At 53.5% G+C, this 27,859-nt stretch overlaps 2 protein-coding genes across 2 annotated transcripts in view; both read left to right on the top strand.

Moving 5' to 3' along the window:
• Positions 1-7,924, top strand: part of SCN1B (sodium voltage-gated channel beta subunit 1) — a 9,898-nt gene extending 1,974 nt beyond the window's left edge. Inside the window, exons 2-6 of the mRNA XM_019624925.1 lie at positions 505-671; positions 1,460-1,700; positions 6,516-6,657; positions 7,143-7,214; positions 7,304-7,924. Of these exons, the coding sequence (XP_019480470.1) occupies positions 505-671; positions 1,460-1,700; positions 6,516-6,657; positions 7,143-7,209 (617 nt within the window). The 3' untranslated portion in view covers positions 7,210-7,214; positions 7,304-7,924. The remainder of the gene's footprint in view (positions 1-504; positions 672-1,459; positions 1,701-6,515; positions 6,658-7,142; positions 7,215-7,303) is intronic.
• A 1,779-nt stretch (positions 7,925-9,703) lies between these two features.
• On the top strand, positions 9,704-27,015 carry HPN (hepsin). The gene is made up of 13 exons (XM_019624891.1): positions 9,704-10,002; positions 10,577-10,646; positions 16,042-16,143; positions 16,227-16,268; positions 22,060-22,189; positions 22,262-22,384; positions 22,528-22,568; positions 22,835-23,000; positions 23,111-23,301; positions 25,697-25,792; positions 25,985-26,127; positions 26,289-26,453; positions 26,669-27,015. The coding sequence occupies exons 2-13, from the start codon at positions 10,631-10,633 to the stop codon at positions 26,705-26,707; spliced, it is 1,254 nt and encodes a 417-aa protein (XP_019480436.1). The 5' UTR covers positions 9,704-10,002; positions 10,577-10,630; the 3' UTR covers positions 26,708-27,015.
• The last annotated feature ends 844 nt before the right edge of the window (positions 27,016-27,859 follow it).

Here is a 27,859-nt window from a genome sequence, read left to right on the forward strand (position 1 = left end):
CCATGTCTCTGGGGCTGTCTGGTTTTCAGATCAGAACAATAATGGTGGAAATGACTTGGCCACCTTGAATTTATAACACAGCTGGAATTCTGGACCCACCACCTAGATGCTGCAGTACCCTAGACAAGTGCCCTTCTGAAGAAGGGGTACTTGGGTAGCACAGACTTGGAGTTACTGACCACAGGAACAGCCCTATTGATCAGGGGGCCGCCTGTGTGCCAGCCCCCTGCTGGGGCCTTACCTAAACTTATGGAATCTGCTCAGTAACCTCCAGAAGCAAAGATGATTGCTTCCCTCATCGTTCACAGAGGGAAACTGAGACTCAGAGAAGATGAGTGACCTGCCAAGGACATGCAGCAAGTGGCAGGGCCAGGCTCAATGTCTGGTTTTGTCCATTCGTCATCCTTATTGAGGGGAAACAGATGGCTTCTAGAGGGCCCGAGGGCCAATAACCAGGGAGCCTGGCAGGGCCTAGCGTGATGGGTGCCCCTGCTGTCTCCACAGTGTCCTCAGCCTGGGCTGGCTGTGTGGAGGTAGACTCAGAGACCGAGGCTGTGTATGGCAAGACCTTCAAAATTCTGTGCATCTCCTGCAAGCGCCGCAGTGAGACCACCGCTGAGACCTTCACAGAGTGGACCTTCCGCCAGAAGGGGACTGAGGAGTTTGTCAAGGTGTGTGGGTGCCCAGCCTGGGTGTGGGAGGGTGGGCATCGGTGTCTACGTGGGAGGCGGGATTCAGGAGGAGGGTTGTTTGTTTTCAACAATGTGCTGTTACTGATGACCTGTATTCAAATTTCGGCTCCACCACTGACCAGCTGGTGACATTGAGCCAGTCACTGAGCCTGTCTGAGCCTCAGTTTTCTCCTGTGTAAAGATGGGGGTGGTGATGGTCTTCAGCTCATAGGTCTAAAGACCATAAGTTGATGCTTCTGGCCCACGATTGGCATAAAGTCAATGTCATTAGAATTATGTAGTACCAGCAAAAATGTCTTGGATGGTCGTCATGGAGGAGAAACAGAAATTTTTGGACCTCCTTTATACTATGTGGATTTTTAATTACCTCTGAGGAGGCAGCATACACTTTTAGGGCCTGCTGGAGAATTGGGGCCTATAGCAGCTGGGTCAGGCTTTCCTGCCTCTGTGTGAAGAGTATGTCTGGTGGCCAGGGCAGGAGTGAAGGCCAGGAAGTCCAAATGGGGGCTCGGGGATGATGAGGAATGTGTGTGTGGGTGTGGGTGTGGGTGTGGGTGTGGTTGGGTGAGTGGACTAGGGGCACAATCAGGGTCTACGGCAGGCCCAGGGGTGGTCCTCGTCCCACTGTGCCCTCCCTGCCTGAGGTCATGATGCCTGAGCCCATGTATGTATCCATCTGTCTCTGTGTGTGTCAGAGCAAGGGACAGAGTAGAGGTCTAGGTGGGGGACATGGGCCCAGGCAGTGACCCCCGACCGGTTGCCCCCAGATCCTGAGGTATGAGAACGAGGTGCTACAGCTGGAGGAGGATGAACGCTTTGAGGGCCGTGTAGTGTGGAACGGCAGCCGGGGCACCAGAGACCTGCAGGACCTGTCCATCTTCATCACCAATGTTACCTACAACCACTCGGGCGACTACGAGTGCCACGTCTACCGCCTGCTTTTCTTCGAGAACTACGAGCACAATACCAGCGTCGTCAAAAAGATCCATCTTGAGGTGGTGGACAAAGGTGAGTCAGGCCCGGCTTGCCCCCTCGCTCCGGTTGCCCCCTAGCAGCCAGATGGAGGGACAGATGGTAGGTGAGGGACAGGCTGGCTCCACTCCTGGGCCAGCCAACCGCCCACAGCAGCAGGGGGAGCAGCACCTCTTTCCCAGCTCCAGCTCTTGCCTCCCATTTCCCTTCAACCAACGGAGAGGCCATAGCAGGCCTCTCCCATGAACGTTCTGGGTATGAAACCTCTGCTGCCTGTGCTGTGTGACCTCTGGCAGGTGTCTTCCTGTCTCTGAGCTGAAGGGTTGTCCCATAGGAAACAGGATGGTAATAGTATCTACCTCGCAAGGTGTTATTTGAACCATTCCTATGTTCCAGGGAAGTTGTGAGGACTGAGCGACATGCTTGGGTATCAGCTGCTGGCATGCCTGGCTCACAGCAAGGCCTCCATATGTGGGGGTGATGGTGGCGGTTCTGCTTGTCAAGTAGCCTGAGCCCTGCCTCCCTCTGTCACAGTGGGGGGAAGAGACATGAGTATGTACCTAGAGTAGTGCTCCTCAAATTCTACTGTGCACACAACCCCCTGGGAGTCTTGCTAATGTGCAGATCCTGACTCAGCAGACCTGGGTGGGCCCAGGGCTCATTTCTGACAAGCTCTCAGACGAGGCCAGTGCTGCAGGTCTGGGGCCACAGCAAGTAGTAGGATCTAAAGTGGTTTTGAACTGTTTCATCATTTTGGCTTCAGCTGCCTTGGGCCTCTTCTTTGAACCATCTTCTGATGGGTGTAAAGTGGAATTTTCCAGGGCCCTGTGACCCATTGGCTTAGAAAGTCAGGGAGCTATCCCAGACCTTGGGCCGCCAAAGAGCTGTGGCAAGGACATCTCTCGGGGCCTGCAGCACACACACACCCACACCGTCATGGGCCATATCCATTGTCCTTTCTTTTCTTCTTACTGTCCCATTTTACAGATGGGGAAGCCCAGGCTCAGGGAGGTCACAGAGCTGGGACCAGAATTGGAAGCCAACCAAACCTGTGTGACTGTCATTTCCTTTTCTTGGCATGATTCACTGTCCTCTGTTGGCAGCCAGAGCCAGTGGGTTTCTCTTGATAATTAGCATTTCTACATTTATTATCAAAGTGACCTAGCAGAATTCAATGCAGGAGACGTGTCTGAGCAACTCTTTGGTGTAGGACATGATGCTGGCTGGGTGGCTACCCACATACGTAGAACATGGAGCCCTGCCCGTGTGTGTGTGGGGGAAAGTGGAATGGCTGTGACAAAGATGTCCCCAAATCCTGTGGCTTAATAAAATCTGTGTCAATCCTGCCTCCCAAATCAGTGCTGAGGTGAACAGTCTGGAGGGCGGGGAGGCTCTGTGAGCCCTTCAGACACCCAGGTTCTTTCCATCTTGTGACCTGGCCTGGCTCAGGCTGTGTGGTGGAGGCCGGAGCTCAGGCATGCCCGTGACCCAGTAGGGCCTCTCTTTTTAAACCTTATCTACGATACCTCCCAGAGCCTGTGTTCTTAACAACATTTACCATAATCTAGAGCACTTTATGTTGTCTTCCCAGAGCCTGCGGTTTCAGCATTAATCTACCATTCTCTATCATTCTTTTATACCACATTATAGTATTGCCTTTTTCATATTGCCCACTGTACTATAATATTTTATACTCTACTATATACTATGCTATTTTAAAATTAGCAACATACAATATTTTTATCATAATCCATCATACTAGAGTATTTTTAAACATTATCCACCATACTATCAGCATTTAAAAATGTTATCAGTCATATTATAGTATTTTAAAATGTTTCTTGTTATACTATAATATATTCATCACCTATCGTATTGTATTTTTTTTTTAAAGATTTTTATTGGGGAATTGGGGGGATGGAAACAGCGCTGGGGAATTGGGGGAAGGGGAACAGACAAGTTGCTGTCCTTTGGTTCTTCAGTCTAGTTGTGGAGGATGTTGCTTCACTGGCCCATGTTGATATTATCATTGCGCTCTTCCCAGGTGAGGCAGATCAGTCGCAGGCTTCTGGATGGCCGCTCACTGCGGCTGCTGGCCGCTCACGCTGGCTGCTGGCTACATACGGTAGCCCATGGCAACCCACTGCCACAGGGGCTGCATCCTACGCTATTGCCGGCGACTCACGGCAGCCCAGCTCCAGGTTGAGCTGTTGTTCAGCATCTTAGCTGTAGAGGGCAGTGTCACTGGCCCTCATATGTGGGATCCGAACCGGGGCCCTCTGGCGTCCCAAGCCAGTTCTTAACCATTACGCCACTCGGCCGGCCCTATCGTATTGTATTTTTAACATTACTCTTCACACTACAGTATTTCTTTCACTACCCATGATATTATTGTAGCATTAGCATTGTCAGCCATGCCATACACTTTTTTTATTATAGTCCACTGTCTTACTGCAGTTTCAACATTACCCGTCAGCCTATATTGCCTCCTGGTAATCACTGCTAAGGCAGGAACTGAGTCACTTCCAAAGGAGGGGCAGTGGGTGTTGGTGGTGAGACCTTTACTGGCCTGGCCGAGGGGTAGAAGATGGTAGGAAGCACCTGGGGTCCCCCATCAGGAGTGGGGCTGGCAAATGGGGTCAAGAGGGCTCATTCTGTTTTGGATCGTGTTCTGAAGAAGGAAAAAGCCAAGAGTTCTTACAATAAAAAGTGCATTCTTGAGAAGAATCAGTCCTGCATTCTTAGCCTCTGGATAAGTACGAGATGATAATCTGCTAGGTATCGGGTGGTCTAGATAATGGATGTCAGTCGGTCTGGACCTGTGGACAATTCTTTCCTAAGCCCTTAAAGGGTAATCAGAGGGTTACCTATAAGATTGTGTATAGATCTGTCTCAGTTCCTCATCTGTAATGTGGGGGAATGACAGTTTCCCCTCCTGAGATGTCTGTGTGGGTTGATGGAGATGGCACTCGCTGTACAACAGCTATTACCAAGTCTTTCTTTGGCTGTGGAAGCTTTCCAGAGCAGATAAAGAGCTCGGACTCTGCAATCAGTTACAGTTGGGGTTGAATCCTGGCTCTGAGTGCAAATCTGGCTGTGCATCCTTGCCTAGCACCTTCCCCTCTCTGCACCTCAGTATCCTTGTCTCGAAATGGGCTACAGAGCCATGCCTGTCACTGTCCTAATCATATTGGCAGAGCAGGAGATACCGGATTACCTAAATCCGTTTGGTCATTGAGTTCCAGGTGCAGCATTGAGAATTTCAATGATGTGAGCTTTATCCAACTCAATGTGCTTCCTGAGGTCAGCTGACATGGGAAGCTGGGGCTGTCTCTATACTTTGGGTTGTTTTGAAGAGTCAAGGGATGCTGAGATAAAGAACTCAGCACAGAGCCTGGCTATGAGCATGTATTCACTGCATGAGATGCATTCATGAGGTGTTTTAAGTGAGCGAATGAACAAACGAACGAACGAACGAACGAACGAATGAATGAATGAATGAATGAATGAGGTGTGGAACTCTGTCCCCAGCTGCTCCTGTGGGGAAGTAGGGGAGAAGCATCCCGCCCTGCGCCCTCACTCGCTCTGGCCTAGAAAGCATTGACGCCATCTGCATGAGTGAGCAGCAGTAAGTGCCCACTGACAGGGAGGAAGACCATGTGGGGACAGCAGGGAAGATGAGATCCCGGCCAGCCGGAAGGAGGGGCCGGAGATGCAGAGTGGACACCTGCGAAATCCTGCCCAGGATGACACAGTGGCCTTCGACTCTGGTCCCCTGGCTAAGCGCGCTCCTGTTACAGTTTAAATTTAGGCTCAATGAAAGGAAGCTGGTGGTGGCAAGAACCAATGCTGCAGAAGAATAGAGCGTTTCCGGAAAGCGGTTGCCAGTAGCCAATGCTTAGGCAGTGCTGCCTGTGAGTGCATCCAAGCATGTGAGGGATGTTAACTGGCATTTCCTCTTCCCAGCAACCCTGTGAAAAGGCATGAGTATCATCATCCCTATTTTGTAGAGTGGAAAATCAAGGCCCAGAGAGGGGGAGTCATTTGCCTAAGGTCACACAGCTACTAAGAGGCAGAGCCAGGTTTTAACCCTGGCAGTCTGGCCACAGAACCCCTGCTCTTAGCTACTATGTTGTACTGCCCCAATAATAACAGTAATAATAATATTAATAATAGCAAACGTTTATTGAGTTGTCACTATAAGTCAAGCACTATTCTAAGGATTTTTAAAGCTTATTTAATTCTCACAACACTCTCATGAAGGAAATATTGTGATTATCAACTTTTTTTTTTTTTTAATTGGGGAACAGCCGTGGTCATTGGTTACACATTGTTTTCATGATACAATGACATAGTTGACTCTTTTAAGGAGGGCGCAGCTCACAGTGGCCCATGCGAGGATCGAACTGGCAACCTTGGTGTTATCAGCACCATGCTCTAACCAAGTGAGCTAACCGGTCACCCTGATTATCAACTTTTTACAGATGGGGAAACTGAGACCCAGAGAGGCTGAGTCACTTGCCCAGAATCACACAGTTGCAAGTAGCAGAGCGAGTATTTGAACCTGAGCCTTCCAGTTGCAGAGCTACAGCTCTTGGGCACCTACAGCCAGTTGACTGACACGTGCACCCTTGAGTTACACAGGCAGGCAGGGTGAGCCCACCCACAGCTGGTTAAGAATCACGGTAACAGCGATGACTGTAGGGAAGCAGCAAGTTCCCATTTGCAGTCCAGGCCCAGGGAGGTTGAGCCATTTGCCCAAGCTGGCACAGCAAGCGCGAGGCACACTCAGGCTGTCATGCCTCCTGAGCCTGGCCTCGGCTGCCACTTAACCCTGCCTGACCCCTGCAGCCAACAGAGACATGGCGTCCATCGTGTCTGAGATCATGATGTATGTGCTCATCGTGGTGTTGACCATATGGCTCGTGGCAGAGATGGTTTACTGCTACAAGAAGATCGCAGCTGCTACAGAGGCTGCTGCACAAGAAAATGCGTAAGTGGGGTTGGTGAGGAGGGCAAAGGCATCCCAGGACACCCAGGACTTTCCAGAGGGGAGCATGAGCTGAGTGGGGCGGGGGCAAGGGAGCAACCCAGGGCGCCATCTGCCAGTACTCCCTAGAGGGGAGCATTTGTTGTCAGAGATGGGATAAGGCCATGGTCAGGTCCCAGCTCTCAGGACCCAGGGTTCGGACCCAGCATCCTGTCCCACAAAGATACAGGAGTCCAGGCACCAGTCCCTTTCCTCCCCAGGACCCAGGAGTCTGAGCTACCAGTCCCCTTCTGCCTCAGACTCAGGAATCCAGGCCCCCAGCCTGAACTTCTTGTGGATCCCATGTAGTCCAGCCCACAGCCCCCCAACCCCTTCTCTAACTCCAGAGCCCTGTGCACCTGGGGCAGAGACCACAACCCTTTTCAGTGTCCTCGGGGTGGGCCACACTGATGATGGGGTCACTGTCCATCTGGCCTTTGTCCCCACAGCTCGGAATACCTGGCCATCACCTCAGAAAGCAAAGAGAACTGTACAGGCGTCCAAGTGGCCGAATAACCCCGGTAAGGTGGGTGGGCGGGCTGGGGCTGGTGGGCCTGGGAGGGTGTCAACTCACTAGGTCCCTGATCCCCTGTCTTTCCCTCACCTTTAGGCCCAGGGCTCCGCCTCAAGGAAGAGCCAGCCCTAGTGGGGAACCTCTGGGCACAGCCTTCCCCCAATGGGGGTTGGCCATTCCTGGGCCGCCACAGCCTCAGAGTCCTGCCAGCGGAGCCGCCAGGGTGGGAGAAGGCAGGAGCCTTGGCTCACACTCCTAATCCAGCCTTCTTCCTCCTGCCCCCTCGCCCACCCTCACCATGCATGATGGGTAAAGCAATACTGACGCTGCCCCCACCCCCGCTTCTGTTGCCTGTTTGGGGGGGGCGGTGAGGTGGGGCAGCGGCTCTGCACCCCTTCTTCTTGCTGATTTGCACACATTGGCCGCTTCAGACATGCACTACTGGGCCCAGCCACTCCTTGCCCAGCGTGGGTTGTGATAGGCCGGAACAGTTTGGGGCAGGGGGTTCTGGGTCCCACTTCAACCCTCAGTGACATTTCCCCTCCTGCTTCCTCTGGCTGGACCTGGGGTCCCCTCTCCTGTGATGCACTCTTGCCCGGCCCAACCCCACCCTCTCTCACCAGCCTTGGATTGTGGCCACTTAGAAAGGGGCCCATTCAGCCTCGTCTCTCTTTACACAAGTAGTTTTGTTCATGAAATAAAGATTCTTGGACTTGATTCATATTCTCTCTTGTTAACCTAGTCACCCTCTACACCCCAAATCCGTGAGCCTCGGTTTTCCTGAGGACATGCCCTCCCAGGCAGGCAGTGGGGCCTCTGCACACATTCAGGGATAGGAATGGGTAAGGAACAGGTGGGTGCAGCCTCTCAGGCTCAGCACCAGCCTGAGGACCCAGCAGGTGCAGCCACTTGGTACTTGATTAATGTGGGATTGGGAGGGTCATTAGCTCAGTGAGGACCATGAGTGGGAGGGAGGCCAGGAGGGCGCCAAGGAGGCAGCCCGGGGAAGAGGGGTGCCGCTATGGAGAAAAGAGGCAAAGCAGCAGTTGTGTGGGGTTTGCTGTCTGTGTTCCAGGCTAGCAGTGTCGACCAGGTGACCAAACATAAACGTTAAAATTAAAAATGGCAAAATTTTACTCAAGGGTGTTGGGCTTTGCAAACTAGAAACACTACCAGGTAACATCCCAAGTATTCCAAAGAAAAGAGAAAAATTGAGAGCTCTTACAGTAAAAAGTACATTCTTGAGGAAAAAAAAAATCCGTCTTGCATTCTTAGCTTCTGGATTGGTCTGAGATAGTGATCTTCCAGATGGTCAGGGGTCTGGATATGTGAACATTCTTTCCTAAGTTCTTCAGAGGGTAATCTATAGGATTTATATCTCCAGGCATTGAGGCATAATGGAAAAATTCAACAGTTTAAAGTTCCCAGGCTAGTGGAAGCAAGAATAAAATTGTTTCCTCATTCCTCAACCTGTTTGATTTTAGTAATTTAGCAGGCTTGACTATAGTGACTCCATTTTACTTCTTTACTCTTTCTTCAGCAGTGTGGGTCTCTCTGGAGTGGTAGGAGTTGGAGAGAGGGAAGGAGAGAGAGGAACATGAATGGAGAGATAGAGAGAGACTAGAGGCTGGGCAGCCCCATTTCTACCCCAGTGTGTCCCCTATAGGAGGCTGTGGCTCTGAGCGAAGGGGGTGCATGGGGTGAGCAGGTGCGTCCGATTGTACGGGGACAGCCTACCTGGGGTGAGCAGCTGTGGTCTGTGCTTGTGTGGCTGTCCACAGGAAGGTGTCTGATGGTGACCCTTGTGTGTCTGGGTGTTTATCTGGTCCTGGGGTGTGACGTGGATCACACTTGACTGCTGGCGGGACAGTGTGTATTTGCCTCTGGATACTTCCGGCCACTTGGCTTGGGCGTCAGTACTCAGTGCTGCTTTTTCCGGGCCAAACCCCCTTCCCCCCTATCTAGGACTTTCCTGGCTCCAGAGGTCATTGCTGCAGACCGCAGAGAGGCTGCCAAAGCAAACCAGCCCCCGTGACTTGTAGGAAAGCAGGTGGGGGGAGGGGGGGGGAGCAGGGAAAAGTAGACTGGGGTTGGGCTGGGGACATGGGATGGGGCAGAGGCTGGAGCAGGAGCTGGGGCAGGGGAGGGGATTGAGGGGTCTGGGGCAGGTCCTAGAACCGGGGCAGACACAGGAACGGTCCTGTTCAGGAGCTGGACAGGGGGTGCTGGAAGGGGCAGGGGTGGACAGGAATGGAGTTCAGCCTGAGCTAGGGCAGGGCAGGGGCTGTGCAGGAGGCAGAAGTGGCAGGGCAGGGTGGTCTTTGGGCATTTGGGGCACTCTGATTCCCTCTAATTCATATCCCCATCTTTTAGTCCTTGTAAGCACCCTCAGCCTGCTCTGTCTCCCCAAACCCTCAGTCCTCAGGCCAAACTTTTTCCTGCTCCCAACCCTCCCCCCGCAGACTGGCACACCTGGGCCCACCTCCCAGGCGGAGGGAGGCAGGTGGCGGGGCTGACCAGTTCCAGCCCCTGCAAACCCTGCCCCACCAGCCAGGTGGCCTCTGGCGCTGCCAATCCCTGTGCCCGGCCCCTCCCCGCCCCTAGCCCCGCCTCCTGCCCAGCCCCCTCCTCCTCAGGTGAGGCAGCCAGGCCTAGCAGGCCCCACGCCGCCGCTGCCTCTGCCTCTGCCTCCTGGCTGCCGCTGCTGCGGGGCCACCATGCTCCTGCCCAGGCCTGGAGACTGACCCTCAACCAGCACCATCTCTCAGCTCCGTCCCAACCTGCTGGACCCCAGGGTAAGGCACAGGGCACTCAGTTCCAGCCCCCAGGACATGGGTCCTCTCTCTGTCACCCAACCTAACGCCCACCTCCCAACAGAGGGACTCCCAGGGACCCCAAGAGTGGGTCCTCTGACTTCTTTCCAAGGACCTCGGAGCTCCAGCCCTCTCTTCTTCAGACTCAGAGATTGGGCCCCAGTTTCCTCCTCCCTCAGACCCAGGAGTCTGGGTCCCTACACCCTTCTGCCCTCATAGCAAGGAATCCTGGTCCCCAAAGTCCTCTTTCCTCAGGACCCAGGATGTCAGGCCTCTGCTCTCTCCTTCCTCGGACCCAGGAGTTTAGAGCCTCAGTCCCCTCCCCTCCAGGCCCAGGCACGGGAGCCCCTAACCCTGCAAATCCAGGTGTCCCCCTGGCCACTGGTCAGACACTGACCCCATCCTTGAACCTAGACCAATCTGCGTTCGTGATCATGGCGTGCTCTGGCCAGTGCCCAGTTCCTCCAGCCTCCCTGGATGGGCGCCTGGGACTGGGGGCACCGGGGCTGGGCTGGGCTCCCCCCCAGGCCCTGCCTCTCCGTTCATCTCCCCACAGGTCCTGCCCCGGCCCAGGAGGTCAGCCGGGGAATCATTAACGAGAGGCCGTGACATGGCGGAAAAGGAGGGTGAGTCCCCCTTTCCCTGAGCCCCGACTTTGGCTCTGTCTGGCACCCCTCCCTCCCTCTGTGCTCTCTTCCCAACCCTCTGCCCCCCTCAGAGCCCCCTCTCCCCGGCACCCCTCCTAAGCCCCTCCCCAACTCCTTCTGAAGCCTTCTCCACCTGATTAACTATTAACCGAATTTTCTGTGGGGCTGTGCCACCACATGCCTCCCTGCTACCCCATATGACCTTCCAGGTTCCTTGCCTCAATTTCCCCTCACCTCCCAGAAACTCCTCAGTTGATCCTGGACCCGCCCTCTAGCTGGGGCTACAGTGGGGAGACTCGCTGTCACGGTTAAGGACACAGACGCTGGAGCTGAATGCCCTGGCCTGCATTTGAATTTGCTTCTGCCACTGTTTTGCTGTGTGGTTTTGTGCAAATGACATCATTTCTCTGGGCTTCAATTGCCACCTGGGTGAAGCATGGATCCTAACGCTACCTGCCTACCTATGTGAGGTTGTCGGGAGCAGGGACGCCAGCAGGGGGCCTAGCATGTCAGACACACGCTGTGCACCAAAGCCATCATGACAGAGGTCAGCAGACTTGGAGTCCAAGGGATTCAAGACCCCCACCGATTCCAGACATTCCTCCCACCTCCTGGCATTGTGGGCAAAGAGCAGAGGGAGGACTTTGGACTCGGCCGGATGGATGGAATTGGGACAGAGATCAGAGAAACCATTCCAGGATGACATAGAGAAGCCACCGTTGGGTGGCCGGCACTCAAGAGCTCTTGGCAGCCCCTAGCCAGGGCGTCCTACAGCCTGGACCCCTCTCAACCTCTCCTGTACTTGGGAGCCAGTTGGAAGGGCTGAGGACTGGTGGCCTTTTATTCCTGCCCTCCCCAGCTGGGCCGACTCCCTCTCTTCTTCCTGGAACCAGGCTAGCTGGGTTCAACCCTAGGCGGTAGCACTTTCTAGCTCTGAGGCCCTAAGCAAGCAGCTTACCCTCTCTGGGCCTCAGTTTCTTCACCTGTAAAATGGAGATGGTACCGGTGCACGCCTCACAGGGTGGTGTGAGGATTTAAGTGCAGAAAGCGCTGAGTATGTCGTTTGAAATGATCATTGTGGACATTGGCCTCCTTGGGTCTCAGCGCAGTTAGCCACTCAGACCCCCAACCATTCAGCTGTGGCCCAGAGCGCAGCCAGGCTCCCTGTGGCTCAGGAGAAGTCCCTACATCCTTGTCGAGCAGGTAGACAGTAGAGCCCCACATCTTCTGGAGGATTCCTTCCTGGAGCCGACTGAAGGGAGTCACCAGGGCTGGGGCCTATGGGCGAATGAACCAAGGAAGAAAAGCAGAGCATCCTGGGAAGGATGGCCAGAGACAGGTCTGGGTACAGAGAGAACCAAGGCAGAGTGGGCTCCAGGGCGTCCCCAGGCAGCTCGTTCCGGTCTTGGAGGGGAGTCAGACTGTTGGGGCTGGAGGGGGTGGTCAAACCTGGACACAGATGCCGGCAGGTTCCGGTGTTGCGCTTACTTGCTGGGTGACCTGGGGTTGGTGGCTGCACCTCTCTGGGCCTCCTTTCCTCACCTATAAACCGGAGATGATGACAATGATACCTTCCATGTGAACAGTGGTAAGGACTTAGGGAAACTGCAGGACGGTTCTGATAGGGCCATGAGTCAGTGTGCGATCTGAGAGCCATTGCTGCTGCAGTGGCTGCTCGTGTTTGTGTTACCATCATGGGCTGAAGGACGCCTAAGACAAGGGTCTTGGGGACCCTCGGGGACTTAGACTTGGAGGAGGTGATATCTGAGGTGACACTCAGGATGAGGAGGGAGTAGGTAGGGTGTGCTAGGCAGAGGGAAGAGCCTAGCTAAATTCTGGGCGGTGAAAAACTACTGGGGGTGCAGTGGCACATAGATATTTTGGGTATTTCTGGAGGTAAAGTTGGAACTGGAGCTGGGCAGGTAACGAGGTGTGTGAGCTGGACCAAGCTCTGTTCAGGCTATTTTTGATGAGGGGCAGGGGAATGCCTTGGCAGTGCTGGGTCTTTCCACAAGATGGCACGGGGGGTATTCTTTGTTCCTCTTTTCTAACTTGTAATGTATAATTTCTATGGTTTTGTTTGCTGTGTGGAAACTCCTCCAGGTGTCTGATAATGACTATATGACTGTCTGAAGATTGGGGAAAATGTCCAACCCTTAAATATCTAACAGCCAGGCTTCTATGCTAGAGGGGCTGGCACCACAGGCCTAAGAGCCATAGACTCTGTCCCGGGGGACACTGGGGAGTCATGGAGAGTTCTAGGTAAAGAAGGGACAGGTTGCATTTGATCTTTAGGAAGAGCCCTAGGCTTCCACATGGAGGCTGGACCAGAGGGTGGAATGGAGCTGGGGGCAGGGAAGGAGAGGGTGGACAGGAGACGCTCAGGAGGCCTGCAGGCTGTGGAGCTGGCAAGCTCTGAGGGGAAGGAGGCGTCCTGTGGAGGAGGGACAGTCCTAAGGGTGAGGGCCCCTGAGACAGTACCTGAGGATTTGGGGAGACATGGAGGCCAGTATGGGACCTGGGGTGTGTGAAGGGCCTAGGGAATTTCAGGGGAGGCATCTAGGAGGCTGCAGGATCCCTGATCTGGGACTAAAGAGAGTCCAGGGCTCGGGACAGAAAAGGGAAACTGAGGCTATAGCGGTGGGTGAGACAGAGTTGGAACTAAGGAGACATGAGAGGGAGGAGGAGGTCTTAGGCTGCCCTGTGAACTCCAGACCTCGGGAAGTGGATAGAAGGTCAGGAGATGGAGAAGGCCCCGTCAGAGAAGGAGAAGGGAACTCAGGCGCCTGTGGAGGCCGGAAGGTAAACGGAGGGACTTTCATTCAGGAAGTCGAAGTTGGGTCTGAAGAGGACTAAGACACGGAATTATCAGTGGAGGGGTTTTAGAGACAAGGAGCCAGAGATGTCACTTGTGAGGGTTTTGCAGCCAAACGGGGGCAGAAGAGCTGTCCTGTGAGAAGACAAGGGCAGCCAGGTACCGTGGAGGAACAGAGAGCAGAGCCTCCGGGAGAAGTTAGAGCAGGGGAGCGGGGAGCTGGCTCACTGATCGCAAAGGCCCGATAGCTCCTGAAGAGTCATGACAAGGATGGTCCTCTCAGCGTGAGGACACTTCCTGTCCACCAGAAGCACCTATTTGGAGATTGCCCGAAGTCCTTTGAACCAGAGGGCATGGAAGGAGGTTCCTTTTCTCCCCTTAGAGACATGGGTGGCAATGCTGCCTGCCCCAGCAGACATACCGCAGCCTCTAGGCCGGGCTCTGAGTGTCAGAGCACATCTGAAAACAAAACCAGCGCCAGCCTGATGGCTGCAGGGAGCCAAGACCTCCCACTGGAACCAGGAAGATGGTTGGTACAGAGTTGAGGGGGCGGGCTTGAGAGGACCTCTTGAGACAGGGAGGGGTCAGCCAACTGGGGCAGGCCTGGCCTGGCCCACTGGGGCCTCTTCGGAGGGAGAGCGTGTTCTCTTATGCCTTGATGGGTACTGCTGGGCTCTCCAATTCTTAAGGCACCCCGACAATGGCCACCCCGGGAGGGTCCTGGACCACTCTCCACTCTGTTCTGGGTGCTTGCCTACCCCTGTGCCTATCAGCCACATTACCATGACACAGCTGGGAGAGCCGGGATCTCCTGCAGCCCTGGGAGTGACTCGTAGATGCCAAGGGCAGTCGGCCGCACGCCAGGCCCAGCCGAAGGCTTTTAGCAGCCTTTTCTCTTTGGTCCTCCTGCAATCCCTAGGAAAGGGGCTGGCTTTTCATCGCCAGGGCCCCTGTTACAGTGGGAATAAGATCCCACTTCTCCTCAGGGCACCAGGCCTCCCTAGCGGGCCCCAGCCTTGGTCCCACTGCCTTCCCCAAGCTCGTGCAATTCTGACCACATCAATGGCCTCTCCTGCCCCCTAACAGATCACGCTTATTCTCACGTCAAGGCCTTTGCCTGTGCTGTTCTCTCTTCTTTGAGGTCTTTGCATGGCTGGCCTCAACCTTCATGTCTCAGCTCAATAGTCACTTCTTAGGGCACCCCTCCCCGAGCACCCTAGAGAAGCCATCTGCTGCCCCTGACCTGCATTATTTTCTTCATAGACTTTGCCACAATAGGGAAATTATCAAGTGCGTTTGCTTGTTTACTTGTTCCTCTTACCTTACACACATGAGAATGAGAACCCCATGAGAGCCAGCATTTCATCCATCTTGTTTTGAGATGTGTCCCCAGAGCCTGGACTGGTGCCAGGTACACAGCAGAAGCTCAACAGGACAATGAATGAATCAAGCTCCATTTTACCAATAAGACTGAGGCCCAGAGAGGTGAAGGGTGTTGCCCAGGACCACACAGCTTTAATGATTTAAAAGCATTTATTGAGAACTTGCTATATGCCAGGGACTGCAGCACAGGGAGGGGTAGCATGGCTTAGCGACTATACATTTTGACTCCAGCACCATATCTGCCCAGGGTTCAGGACTCAGCACTGTTGCTTCTTGGCTGAGTCCCTTTGGGCATGTGACTTCCTTGCTCTGAGCCTCAGTTTTTTATGTCTGAAAAAAATGGGAATCATAACTGAGATAAGGATTGAATAAGTTAATGCATTTAGAGCAATGTTTGGCACAGTAAGCATCTGATAAAAGTTTGGCTTTTGTTGTTGTTCTTCTTATTATTTGAAAGAACTTTAAAGTATTATTTTTAGAGGTGAGTGCTAGGTGGATGCCCATTAAATAGATGAGGAAGCTAAGGCTCAAAGAGGTGATGTCACCTGCTCAAGGTCCCAGCTAAGAACGGGGGACGGTCAGTATTTTTAAGTGAGGCTGGCAAGTTTCCAAACTTAAGTTCTCAACCTCTAGGGGCAAATTTGACCTTGGAGCTGGGTCCTGTGGGAGAGGTCTGGTTTGGCGGGGTACCCAGGAATGGAGGGTCTGGAACAGCAAAGAGGAATGAGGCAGTGAGGAAATGCCAAACAGCAGGGAAGAGAGCTGCCAAGCGGGCAAAGGTTAGGGGTCACAACCCCCAAGAGGCTCCAAGAACCTCTGGGAAAGTTACCAGAAATGAGAGATCCAAGAAGAGACGACGGGATGAGATGAGGGAGCTACAGAAGAAGCACAGCGTCACTGAGGAGGAGAAATCCCCTAGCAGGCCCGGAAGGGGGCCGCTGTCCCAGCCACATCTCTTCCCAGATGGAACCCTTGGGGAGCTGGACACCTGGTTATCCTCCCAGCAGGGGAGGGACAACCCTGCCAACTGCTCTGCCCCAGGAAACTAAGACCAGAGCCTGGCAGGCTTAGGCATGCTAAGTTAGCTTTGGGGGCAGGGCAGAGCTGGCACCGTGCCCAGACCCTGCCCTGATGAGGACAGGCCTGGCAGCGGGCCCAGCATGGTGTCTGTTGCAGGTGGTCGGACTGTGCCATGCTGCTCTGGACCCAAGGTGGCAGCTCTCACTGCGGGGACCCTGCTGCTCCTGACAGGCATCGGGGCCGCGTCCTGGGCCATTGGTGAGAGTGGTCCCCTGCACCTCTGCCCTGCCCTGCCCCCTGTGGCCCCAGCACGCCTGCCCTCACCTCTGCCTTCTCTGCAGTGACCGTTCTACTCAGGAGTGACCAGGAGCCACTGTATCCAGGTGAGTAAAGCAGGCTGTGACCCTCTGGGGAGCCCTGCAGGAAACCTGTATCTGGTGGGAGCTCAGTGGAAGGACTTTTTGAATGAATTCACGAATGCATGAAGAAATGTTATTAATAATAGTGTACGTGCCTGCTGTGGACCAGGCGCTGCTCTAAGCACTTCAGTTGTCTAACCCAGTATTTTTCAGGCTCTAAATGTGTTACCTATTAATGCGTTATGCAATTAAATTAGTGAGTTGTTGAAAGGTTTCTAGAAACCTTTTAAAAGTACGAAATAGGTTAGAAAATATTTGAGTGCATCCCTCTCAGTAAGAAAAACTCTTGTTAATCTTTTGTTTTGGTTTTATAAGGGTGGGACTGTTATTTTTCTCCATTTTAGAGATGAGGAAACTGAGGCTCAGAGCAATGGGATGATTTGCCCCAGAAAAACAGAATTTAAGGACCACATCATCGTGAAAAACTGTGTTTCTCACTACAGGGCGCAGTTAAAACATGTCTGAGAGGTGCCATAAGAAACTGGCAAACCCTTATAGCTCCCCCTAGGAGATAGCTGCTATTATTCCCACTCACAGATGTGGAGAGTGAGGACCAGAGAGGACACACAGCTGGTGAATGATGGGGCCAGGAATAGCTCTTAGACTTGCCTGGTAAGGATGTGTCTGCCGCAAGTGGGAAAGAATAGCTATGCTGATAAATAAACACATAAATAAATTCACTGTGGCATGAATGAATGAATCGTCCCAAATGCGGACTCCAAGCTGCCATTTCATGGCCCAGGGCTGCAGGAAGAAAGAGGAGGTTGGGTGATGGGATGTATTTTTCACTCCCATGAGCCTCATCTAGTTCCATAAAGGACTCACCTCACGTTAAGAGAAGAAATGGAAACCCAGACAGGGAAAGCCAACATCAGTGCTAGTCATCATAGCCAGCAGACACTTAGCAATTTGTACATGCCAGGCACAGGCCTTGGGCCTTACAGGTATTAATCCACTAAATCCTCACAACAGCCCTTTCTAATATGGAGAGACGGAGGCACAGAAAGGCCAAGCGACTTGCGGAAGGTCACAGAGCTAGTAAGGGGCAGGTCTGGGATCTGAACCCAGGCAGCCTGGATCTAGCTCTTGTGTAGAACTCCCATACACTGTTTTTCCTCAAGAAACAGCCAGGTGAGCTGCCATGGCGAGAGCTTGCATATGCCTGGCTACAGCCTTTGCATAATAGCCCTGTGCGGTTGGCGCTATTATCATCACTCCTGTTTTGCAGATGGGGGACACTGAGGCCCAGTGAAGTGAACTGACTTGCCCAAGACCACACGTTGCATAAGTGGCAGGGAAGAGAGATCATGTCCTTGCCAAAAGCCCGTCCGTGGCTCCCCACCGCCACTGGGCTAAACTCCCAGCAGCTCGCAGGCTCCAAGGCTCCCCGGGTGTGGACCCTCTCTGCCCTCACCTCACGCTTGGTCCCGGCACTCTCACACCCTCGAAGGACCCTCGTGGCACCACAGCCTTTGTTCACCCACCTCTTTCCAGCTCACACCTAGAGGCAGGTTTCAGGGTTCTGCAGGGTCACTGCAGAGCGATGGGTCCTCACAGCAGTCCTGGTCTCTCTGCGTCTCGATGTCCTCATCTATAAGCTGGGGGTGAGACTTAAATGACATGGTGATCCACGCAATGCGTGGCTCTTAGCCAGCTTGGTAAATGTTGGCTTTTGTGTCTCCCCCTTCAGGCTTTAACTTCCCTGAGCAAGGCCTTCTGGTAAGCCCAAACTCCAAGCTTCCGCCAAGCCCGTGGCCGTCCCCACTACCCCGGCTAAAACGCTCACATTCACCGTGGATTATTTACTCCTGGTGAATTTCAGGAGGGCAGGGGCATTTCGTTCACTGCCCGACAGTGTCCTGCACAGGGTAGGCGCTCAGGAAATCTTTGCTTAATGAATAAGCACGAAGACAAATTGCTGAGGTGAATTAACTTGTCCTGGGCCTCCAGCTGGAAGGAAGATAACCAGGCACCGACTCAGACCCGGCTCTGGCCGATGCAGGCGCACTCTCGCCCTTCAGCTATACTTGGGTTTTTCAAAAGCATTTGGAAATTACAAAGCAAACAAAAACAACCCCCCAAACTGTATCCTCACCTCATTTTCTCTGGGGTTGTCACACCTCCAAATATATCAGACAATTTGGTAAGCAAACCAGGCAACGCAGAACACAGCCTGTGTTGCTTAAAATAATTCAAACGGGAATAAAGTCTTTAAAAGTGGGAAACAGTGGCACAGAATGTGGCTTTAAAAATAATTGGAGGGGGCATTTTATATTCTCTTCTCCCTCCATCTTTCCCAACACACATCCATAAAATGATACTGTTTTCCTAAAACCTCATGCTTTCTGGAAACGACATTTCTGGAGCACTTAGAAGTCATTTAAAATAAGAATTCACCCCCACTTCAGTTGGTGTTTGGTGTTTCAAATCCCAAGTCTTGGTCTTGGGACTTGGGGTGGTGGGCACTTCCCTTCAGAGGTGCCTGGAAATCCCCCTGCCCTCTTCCCAGAGTAGGAGGTCATGATGAAGGCAAGCCAGCCAGGAAGGTCTTAGTCCAGGCTGTCAGTGAATATATTTGGGGGGAACAGGGAAGGAAAGGTCTCTGTGAGACCCACAGGAGTAGGGAGAGTATGCAGGTTGGCAGGTCTGGGTTCAAGTCCTGACTTAGCTGGTTCTTAGCTGAATGCCCCTGGGCAAGTACATCCTTTCTGAGGCTCAGTTTCTCCATCTGTAAGATGGACATAAAAATGGTCTCTCCTTCCAGGATGATTGTGGAATTTGAAGAACCCCTCCCCCACCCCCAGATATGACACATAGCATGAGGCCAGCCCACTGACGTCCCCTAGGAAAGGTAGCCAGTGCTATTATTATTGTGTTATTATTGTTTACCCCTGAGGAGGAGAAGTCCCTGGAGAGGCTGTGTAGGGCAATGTTAAAAGCTTGGGGCTTGGAGTCACTCAGGTCTGAATGCAAACCCTCTCTCTCTGCCTCTCACTCGCTTGGCAATGTCAGGCAAGTCACCGCACATCTCCGAGTTTTAGCGTCCCCATCTGGAAAACAGGATGATTTTTGTGGCCTCGGAGGTATGATGAGGCCTTGGTTGATGGTGGCAGGGAGAGTGTGTGGCCTAGCACTGGCTGGCACACAGCAGGTCCTCAGCATGACAGGGTTCTCTCTGGAAGTCCTGCCTCCCGTTGTACAGAAGACCCGCTCAGCTTGGGTGTGGCCTCGCCAGGTTCCTCCTGAGAGGATGCGAAAGTGACTGCACCCCAGATTCTGTTTCGCAGAATGTGCTCTCAGAATACCAGCCAAGCAGGAGGCTCTGGAGAAAAGGACAAGAGGCTCACAGCTCGTCTTCCTCCAAACCTACTTTCCCACCTTCCTCATCCTGGTCAGCGGCAGTTTTGTCCTTCCAGTGGCTCAGGCCAGACACCTTGGAATTGTCCTTGACCCCTCTCTTTGCCTCACAAAAACCCTGTGGGTTCTACCCACAAAATCTGTCCAGGATCTAAACTCTTCTCTCCCTCCATTGCCCCATCCTGACCCAGACTCCAATCTCTCCCTCCTGGACCTCACAGGCACTTCCTCCCTGGTCTCTTGTTCCTGCTCCTGTCCCCACAGTCTGCTCCCCACACTCAGCCTGAGGGAGCCTGTAAACCGCTGAGTCAGGTCAGGGCCCTCCTGGCTCAGAGCCTCCCCAGCTGTACCTCACTCCAGCTCAATGCAAAGTCCTAGTGTTGATCCAATCCCGTCTCCCACCTCATCTAACCCTCACTCGCTCTGCTCCAGCCTCTGTTGTTCCTTAACACACACCCCCCCCCCCCCCCCCCCCCTGCAACACACACATACACACACACACCTCCGCCTTGGATCTTTGCATTTGCAGTTCCCTTGTCCTAGTCTGTTCCCTCACCCATCTTCACAACTTCACAACTCCCTTTCTCACTTCCTTCAGACCTTGGTTCACTTACCACCTTCTCAGTGAAGCTTTCGCTTCCCACCTACTGAAAATCACAACCTCACCTTGCATACCAGCACCCCTACCTCTGTCAAGCTTGATTTGTCTCCCTGGCTCCTTCTTTTGTGACATACGATATATTTTCCTTATTCATCCCTTTCATTGTTCATCTCACCTATTGGCCTTTGAGCTCCACAGAGCAGGGGTTTTGTCTGATTTGTTCACTGCCTAAACTACAGCCTGCATGTATGAAGTGTTTGATGAATGTAAATAAATATGTCTAAGGGCTGTGACCTGGCTTAGGTGTGAACAAGGGTCCCCTGGCCATGTGTAGGGAGCAGCCTGTGAGAGGCTGAGGGGACATCAGTTCTCAACACCACCAGCCCCAGACATGAGGAATTCCCCCATAAGCTCTCTCCAGCCTTCCTGTATATCACCACCCTGCCCCTGTTCAATTTGTGAGGATGTGTTTGGTTGGGTGATTTTTTTATTGTTTGTCTCCTTCACCCCAGACTTTGGCTTGGTAACGGCTACCTCAGTCATCTTTTTTTTTTTTTATTGGGGAATTGGAGGGATGGGAACAGTGCTGGGGGATTGGGGAAGGGGAACAGACAAGTTGCTGTCGTTTTTTGTTCTTCAATCTAGTTGTGGGGGACGTTGCTTCACTGGCCCAAGTAGTCACCATCACTGCGCTCTTCCTGGGCGAGGCAGATCAGTCGCTGGCTTCTGGACGGCCGCTCACTGCGGCTGCTGGCCACTCACGCTGGCTGCTGGCTACACACGGTAGCCCATGGCAACCCACTGCCACAGGGACTGCAGCCTACGCAGTCGCCAGCGACTCACAGCAGCCCAGCTCCAGGTTGAGCTGTTGTTCAGCATCTTAGCTGTGGAGGGCAGTGTCACTGGCCCTCATATGTGGGATCCGAACCGGGGCCCTCTGGCATCCCAAGCGAGTTCTTAACCATCGCGCCACTCAGCCGGCCCCTACCTCAGTCATCTTTGTGTACCCAGTATCACCCCTCACAGGCCTGGGCAAGGAGTATGTGTCTAATTAACACTTAGTTAACATTTGTTGAATGACTGAATGAATGTATGCTACATCTTCTGCTTGGAGAATTATCGTGCACTGTAGTATATTCAAGGCTCTGACATGCCCTGCAGAAAAGATAGTTATTCTTTCCTCTTTTTTTTAGACTATAGGATATCTATTTAAATATTTTGGAAATCTGATGTATTACTCAAGGATCTTCAGACTGCAAAAGACAAGAAAAAATAAAGAAACTGGCTAAATGAAAAAAGATATGATTAACTCACTTAACCAACAATTGTAGAGGCTCTTCAAGTCCGGCTCCGTCAAGGAGCTTTACAACTATTATCAGCTTTACAACTATAATCTCTCGGCTTTCCTCCATGTTGGCTTATTTTTCCCTTCAAGGGACAAATATGGCTCCAGTAGTTCCAGCCTCACACACCATTTTCTTGGGAGATTGGTTGAAACTTTTTTCCTCTTTCCAAATGTCCCAGCAAAGTCCCATACTTAAAACGCGTGAACAGCCAGCTTAGGAATCCCAGAAAGAGGCAGTTCTCAGCAGGGCCAGCCAAAGTCCCAGTGCCGCCTGCCGTTCCCTGGTCCGAGTTGAGGCATGTGCCCTTCCAGGTGCAATCACGAGTGTAGGGAGCATGAGGTGCTCCGATCAGCCCGGCTGGGACTTATGCTAGAACCGCATGGCCAGAGAACAGGCCAAGAGGGGCGGGAGTGGGAAGGTGACCCAGGTGGCCTGTTCTGTCGCCCTGCAGTGCAGGTCAGCCCAGCAGACGCCCGGCTCACAGTGTTTGATGAGACGGAGGGGACGTGGAGGCTGCTGTGCTCCTCGCGCTCCAACGCCAGGGTGGCGGGACTCAGCTGTGAGGAGATGGGCTTCCTCAGGTACCGGGGTGCCCCTTGGAAGGGTGGCAGTGGGAGGGTGGGAGGAGCAAGCCTGACCCCTGCCCTGCCCAGGGCACTGGTCCACTCGGAGCTGGACGTGCGGACGGCAGGCGCGAACGGCACCTCAGGTTTCTTCTGCGTGGACGAGGGAAGGCTGCCCCACGCCCAGAGGCTGCTGGAGGTCATCTCCGTGTGGTGAGGAGGGCAGCGGGCAGGTGGGGGCACACACCCGGGCCCCACAGCCCGCGAGGCACCTGCTCTTCCTCGTCGTCCTCCCATCTGTCTGAATTGGCCTCTCCTTTTGTTTCTCTCTGTCTCCATCCCTGTCTCTCTCACAGTGACTGTCCCAGGGGCCGCTTCCTGGCTACAATCTGCCAAGGTGAGACCCTGAAACTCAGAACCCTTTTCCTTAGACCTCTCCAAGGCAGGGCCATGCCCCATCAGACACCCCTGGGCAGGGCCATGTCCCCTTCGGGCCCCCACAAGGCTGTGTCATCTCAAACTCCCCCAGGGTAGGCCCCTCAGGTCTGGGTCATGTCTTCTCACACTCCCCAGAGTGGGGCATGGTCTCTCAGACCCCCGAGGGCAGCGCTGCCCCTAGGGCTCCAGGTCCCCTTGCTGCCCCTAACTGCCCGTCTCCCGCAGACTGTGGCCGTAGGAAGATGCCCGTAGACCGCATCGTGGGAGGCCAGGACACCAGCCTGGGCCGGTGGCCGTGGCAAGTCAGTCTTCGCTATGATGGAGCTCACCTCTGTGGGGGCTCCCTGCTCTCCGGAGACTGGGTGCTGACAGCTGCCCACTGCTTCCCCGAGTGAGTGACCCCCACAGTGCCAAGGGGAGTAGTGGCGGGTGTGTGTGTGTGGTGAGGTGGAAAGGTTGTGTCTGGGCAGGCCGCCACCCTCCCCTCCTGTTCCCTGGTAGGCGGAACCGGGTCCTGTCTAGATGGCGAGTGTTTGCTGGCGCTGTGGCCCAGACCTCACCCCATGGCCTGCAGCTGGGGGTGCAGGCAGTAGTCTACCACAGGGGTTATCTCCCCTTTCGAGACCCCAACAGCGAGGAGAACAGCAATGACATCGCCCTGGTCCGCCTCTCCAGCCCCCTGCCCTTCACAGGTAAGTCTAGGGGCTAAGCCTTGGTCTGGGGACTCGAGGCCGGAGGACAGAGGAGGGGCCAGGGGTCTAGGAGTCCATGGTGTAAGGAGGGAAACACTCCTGAGGGGGCACAACTGGGTGTCCATCAAGTAGAAAGGATTGGTGCAGCCCCTTTGGAAAAGTCTGGCAGTTCCTTAGAAAGTGAAACATGGAGTTACCATGTGACCCAGCAATTCCACTCTGACAGGATATGCCCCAAAGAAATGAAAACACATGTCCACACAGAAACTTATATACACATATTCACGGCAGCATTATACACAGTCATCAAAAGGTGGAAACAACCTAGATGCCTATCTGATAAAAGGATAAAAATGTCAATCCATACAGTAGGATACGCAATGGATGACCCTTGAAAACGATATGCTCAGAAAGGAGCCACTACACGATTCCATGTATATGGACTGTCCCCAGTAGGCACATCTATAGGGATAGAAAGCAGATTAGTGGTTGCCAGGGGTAGGGATGGGGATGGGGAGATTGGGAAGGTGATAGGTAAACGATACAGGGTTTCTTTTGGGGTGATGAGAATGTTCTAAAACTGACTGTGGCAGTGGATTCACCTTCCTATTGCTCTGCAAACCACGCAACATCTATCTGTGAACCCACTAAAAGCCATTGACTTGCACACCCTAAGTGGGTGAATCTGTTACCAAAACAAATTATTAAATGAAATGAAAAACAATATTTTCATTACATGAATGAATCAGAGAGGCACTTAGGCGTTATTCCCTCTGCAGCTCTCCGGAGCATTTCCTTGCTCTCAGACAGACTCACGTGGGTGCCAGCGTGTCTCGGACACGCCCCCAGGCGGGCCTGGTGGGCTGAGAGCAGGCCTTGGGCTTCGGCTTTTAGCAGGCCAGGGCAGTCATAATAAAAATCATGGTGATGAGGATGATAACAGAGTTGTAATAGTGATGGTATCAGCCTCCAGCAGGCAACATCTGCTACTAATAATGAAATAATTCAATAAAATCATATCATGGTGACGAGAGTGATGAACACCAACACTTGCACAACGCCTCCTGTGTGCCAGACACTGTTCTCAGGGTCCCGAGCATGCCCTCATTTCGTTTTCACCGAGCCCGGGAGGGTGGGTCATTTTATGACTCTGTTTTCCACATAGGGAAAGGTCCTAACAGAGAGAAAGTAAATAAGGCCTCAAATTCTTGCTGCTGGCAATGGCAAAAGAGATTTGAGCCCAGGCCATCTGGCGCTGGAATCCATGCCCGTAACCCCCAGGCTGTGCTGCCACGGAAGTCAGGATCATTTTGTGGTTTGCATTGTACTTATTTTTATGGTTATTTTCTTTTTAATGGTCCGTGATACTGGTTTTCCATTTAAGGGAGTGATCTCTGTTTTTTTCTTTAAAACAAAACAAAGCCTCTTCTTGAGTGAGAAGAGTGAGGGGTTAACGGATGTTGAAGTCAGGAAGTGTTGTCCATGGGCCACAGGGTGTGAGGTGGGGGCAGCTTGGGTTTCAGACACACTGGCTGAGCTGGTAACAGCCTGAGGGGCAGGTGCAGGCACTTGCCAGCTGTGTGATCTCAGGCATGTAGCTTCAATTCTCTCTGCCTCAGTTTTCCTCATCTGTAAAATGACTTTCTAGGGTTATTGAGATGATTAAAAGGGTGAAGATGAGTAAAGAGCGATGCCAGCACATAGTGACCCTTCAGTTAATGTTAGCAGTCATTGCTATTGTTGTTTATTACTATTACTAGTTATGTGAGCATTTCCTACCAGCCAGGCATGCTACTCAATGCTTCACCAACTTCTCGCTACAACCTCTGAGGGAAATGATTATTCTTTCCATTTTGCACCTGAGAGCTCTGAGGCTCAGGCAGGTGAAGTCACCAGCAGGCATCAGGCAGGGCTGCCAGGACCGTTGTGTGGGTTGTGCACTGCACAAGGACGTCACATCTCAGGGGTGCCATTTTCACTGTGACTGGTATAGACCTGTGTATTTATTATTATGATATTCTGACAGGTGGAAGTAAAGTATCTTAAGACAGGGGTGCCCTTTTCTATTTCTCACAAAGGCACCCTCGAGGTGGGGTGCGGCCCCACGGGCCATGGTTAAGGCTTGCAAATTGGGCCAACCTGGGTTTGACATCTGGCTCTGCCATTGACTCATGAGGTTTGGGACAAGTGACTTGGCCTCATTTCCCCTTCTGTAAAATGGGGTAATAGTCACCCCTACCTCCCTGGGCTGCCTAATACATGAGCTCCCAATAGATGGCAACTTCTATGGTGGTAGTGATAAAAGAACAGAGGAAAAGGTGTGATGGGAACACTGCAGGCAGCTAGACAGAGGTTGGTACCAGGTGGGGCTGGACTGGCGTCATCTCTCTCACAGAATATATCCAGCCCGTGTGCCTCCCAGCTGCTGGCCAGGCCCTGGTGGATGGCAAGATCTGTACAGTGACTGGCTGGGGCAACACACAGTACTACGGTGAGCCCTGTCCTCTGCCTGGGAAGCCACCATTAGGGAGACTGACCTGGGCTGGGGAAGGGCTGTCTGGCAGGTTGAGTTCCCATTGGCTCTGGGGGCGTGGGGATGCTGAGGAGCCTGGGGTGGGCACCAGAAGGGAAGAGGGGTGTGCATGCTCCCCAGCCCTGGCCAGCCTTGCCCACACACCCCCAGGCCAACAGGCTGGGGTACTCCAGGAGGCTCGAGTCCCCATAATCAGCAATGATGTCTGCAACGGCCCTGACTTCTACGGGAACCAGATCAAGCCCAAGATGTTCTGTGCCGGCTACCTGGAGGGTGGCATTGATGCCTGCCAGGTGAGGGACTGCAGGGGGCAGCCCCTGGCTCTGCTACTCCAGGGATGGAGACACAGGGCAGTGGGCGGTTGGGTTCCCTATCTCAGGGCCAGAGGGCTCTGTGACAACAGCCCCGTGCCATCTGAGAGGGCCTCCAGCCAGGCCTCCCCTTCTCCTGCCAGGGCGACAGCGGTGGCCCCTTTGTGTGTGAGGACAGCATCTCTCGGACGCCGCGCTGGCGGCTGTGTGGCATCGTGAGCTGGGGCACCGGTTGTGCCCTGGCCCAGAAGCCGGGCGTCTACACCAAAGTCAGTGACTTCCGGGAGTGGATCTTCCAGGCCATAAAGGTGAAAGCTGGGCCCACAGAGCCGGGGGGCGGGATGGTCTGGGCTCTCCTGGGGGAAAGGGAGGCCAGAGGTTTTCCTGAGACCTGTGCTCAGGCCTAGAAATGGCACCCTATGGAACAAGTGGATTTCAGGGGGCTTCTGGGGAGGGGAGGTTAGTGGTGGGACTTTTCGGGTAGTCTCTCAGACCTCGGGAGCCCCCGCTTGTCTTTCCCCAGACTCACTCCGAAGCCAGCGGCGTGATGACTCAGCTCTGACTTGTGGCTTCTCCTTGCTGCGCGTGCCTCCAGGGCCCAAGTTGATCTGGGTAGCCCCAGCCCCACATGATGGGGGCCACCCTGGGCCTGGGATGGAACATTTTTCTTCTTGGGCCCCGCCCACAGATCCAAGGATACCCTCCCTCCAGTGTCCTGTCTTCCTCAGTGGCGGGCCCACTCAACCCTGGGACCACCCGAGCCTCACCTTCCTGACCCCCATGTAAATATTGTTCTGCCATCTGGGGGCCCCCACCTAGGTGCCCCTGATGACAGGCTGCTCTTTAAATAATAAAGATGGTTTTGATTAATGTGGCCTCTGAGTTTGCAAATGGAAGCAGCAATAAGGACGTTTTGCGGGGAGGAAAGAGAAGGCTTGGAGCCTGGCACAAATCAGACAGGGACCGTGGTCCTCCAGTTGCCACCGGCTTAAGAGAAAAGATCTTTTTTTTAAAGATTTTTATTGTGGAATTGTGGGGATGGGAACAGCGCTGGGGAATTGGGGGAAGGGGAACAGACAAGTTGCTGTCGTTTTGTTCTTCAGTCTAGTTGTGGAGGATGTTGCTTCACTGCCCAAGTTGGCACCATCATTGCGCTCTTCCCGAGTGAGGCAGAGCGGTCGCCGGCTTCTGGACAGCAGCTCACACTGGCTGGCTGCTCGCTACACACGGTAGCCCATGGCAACCCACTGCAGCAGGGGCTGCAGCCTACGCCGTCTCGCCAGCGACTCACGGCAGCCCAGCTGCAGGTTGAGCTGTTGTTCAGCATCCTAGCTGTAGAGGGCAGTGTCACTGGCCCTCATATGTGGGATCCGAAACCGGGCCCTCTGGCATCCCAAGCCAGTTCTTAACCACCGCACCACTTGGCTGGCCCGAGAGAAAAGATCTTAATGGGTTCACTTAACTGGCAATGCCCTGCAGCATCTGGCTTCAGGTACTGCTGGGTCTAGTTGCTGAAATCGTTTTCATCAGGACTATGCCTCATTTCCTCTCAGATCTGCTTTTCTCTGGGTCAGCTTCACTTCCAAGCAGTGTCCCCTACAACCAGAGACAGAGATAACCACCTCCCCCCACCCCCAAACTCTAGGCTTATATGCCACGGACCACTTAGCAGTCCCAATTTTCCCAATAAAAAAGCAAAAAAGCCCAGGCCTGG

Source organism: Hipposideros armiger, unplaced genomic scaffold (genome assembly GCF_001890085.2).
Source record: "Hipposideros armiger isolate ML-2016 unplaced genomic scaffold, ASM189008v1 scaffold_609, whole genome shotgun sequence".
Classification (NCBI taxonomy): Eukaryota; Metazoa; Chordata; class Mammalia; order Chiroptera; family Hipposideridae; genus Hipposideros; species Hipposideros armiger.

Bases quoted from the DNA above. Each gene is read 5' to 3' on its own strand.
- HPN (XM_019624891.1), top strand. The intron at 23,001-23,110 runs GTGAGTGACCCC...GTTCCCTGGTAG, and splicing joins GCTGCCCACTGCTTCCCCGA to GCGGAACCGGGTCCTGTCTA. The intron at 26,454-26,668 runs GTGAAAGCTGGG...GTCTTTCCCCAG, and splicing joins GGATCTTCCAGGCCATAAAG to ACTCACTCCGAAGCCAGCGG.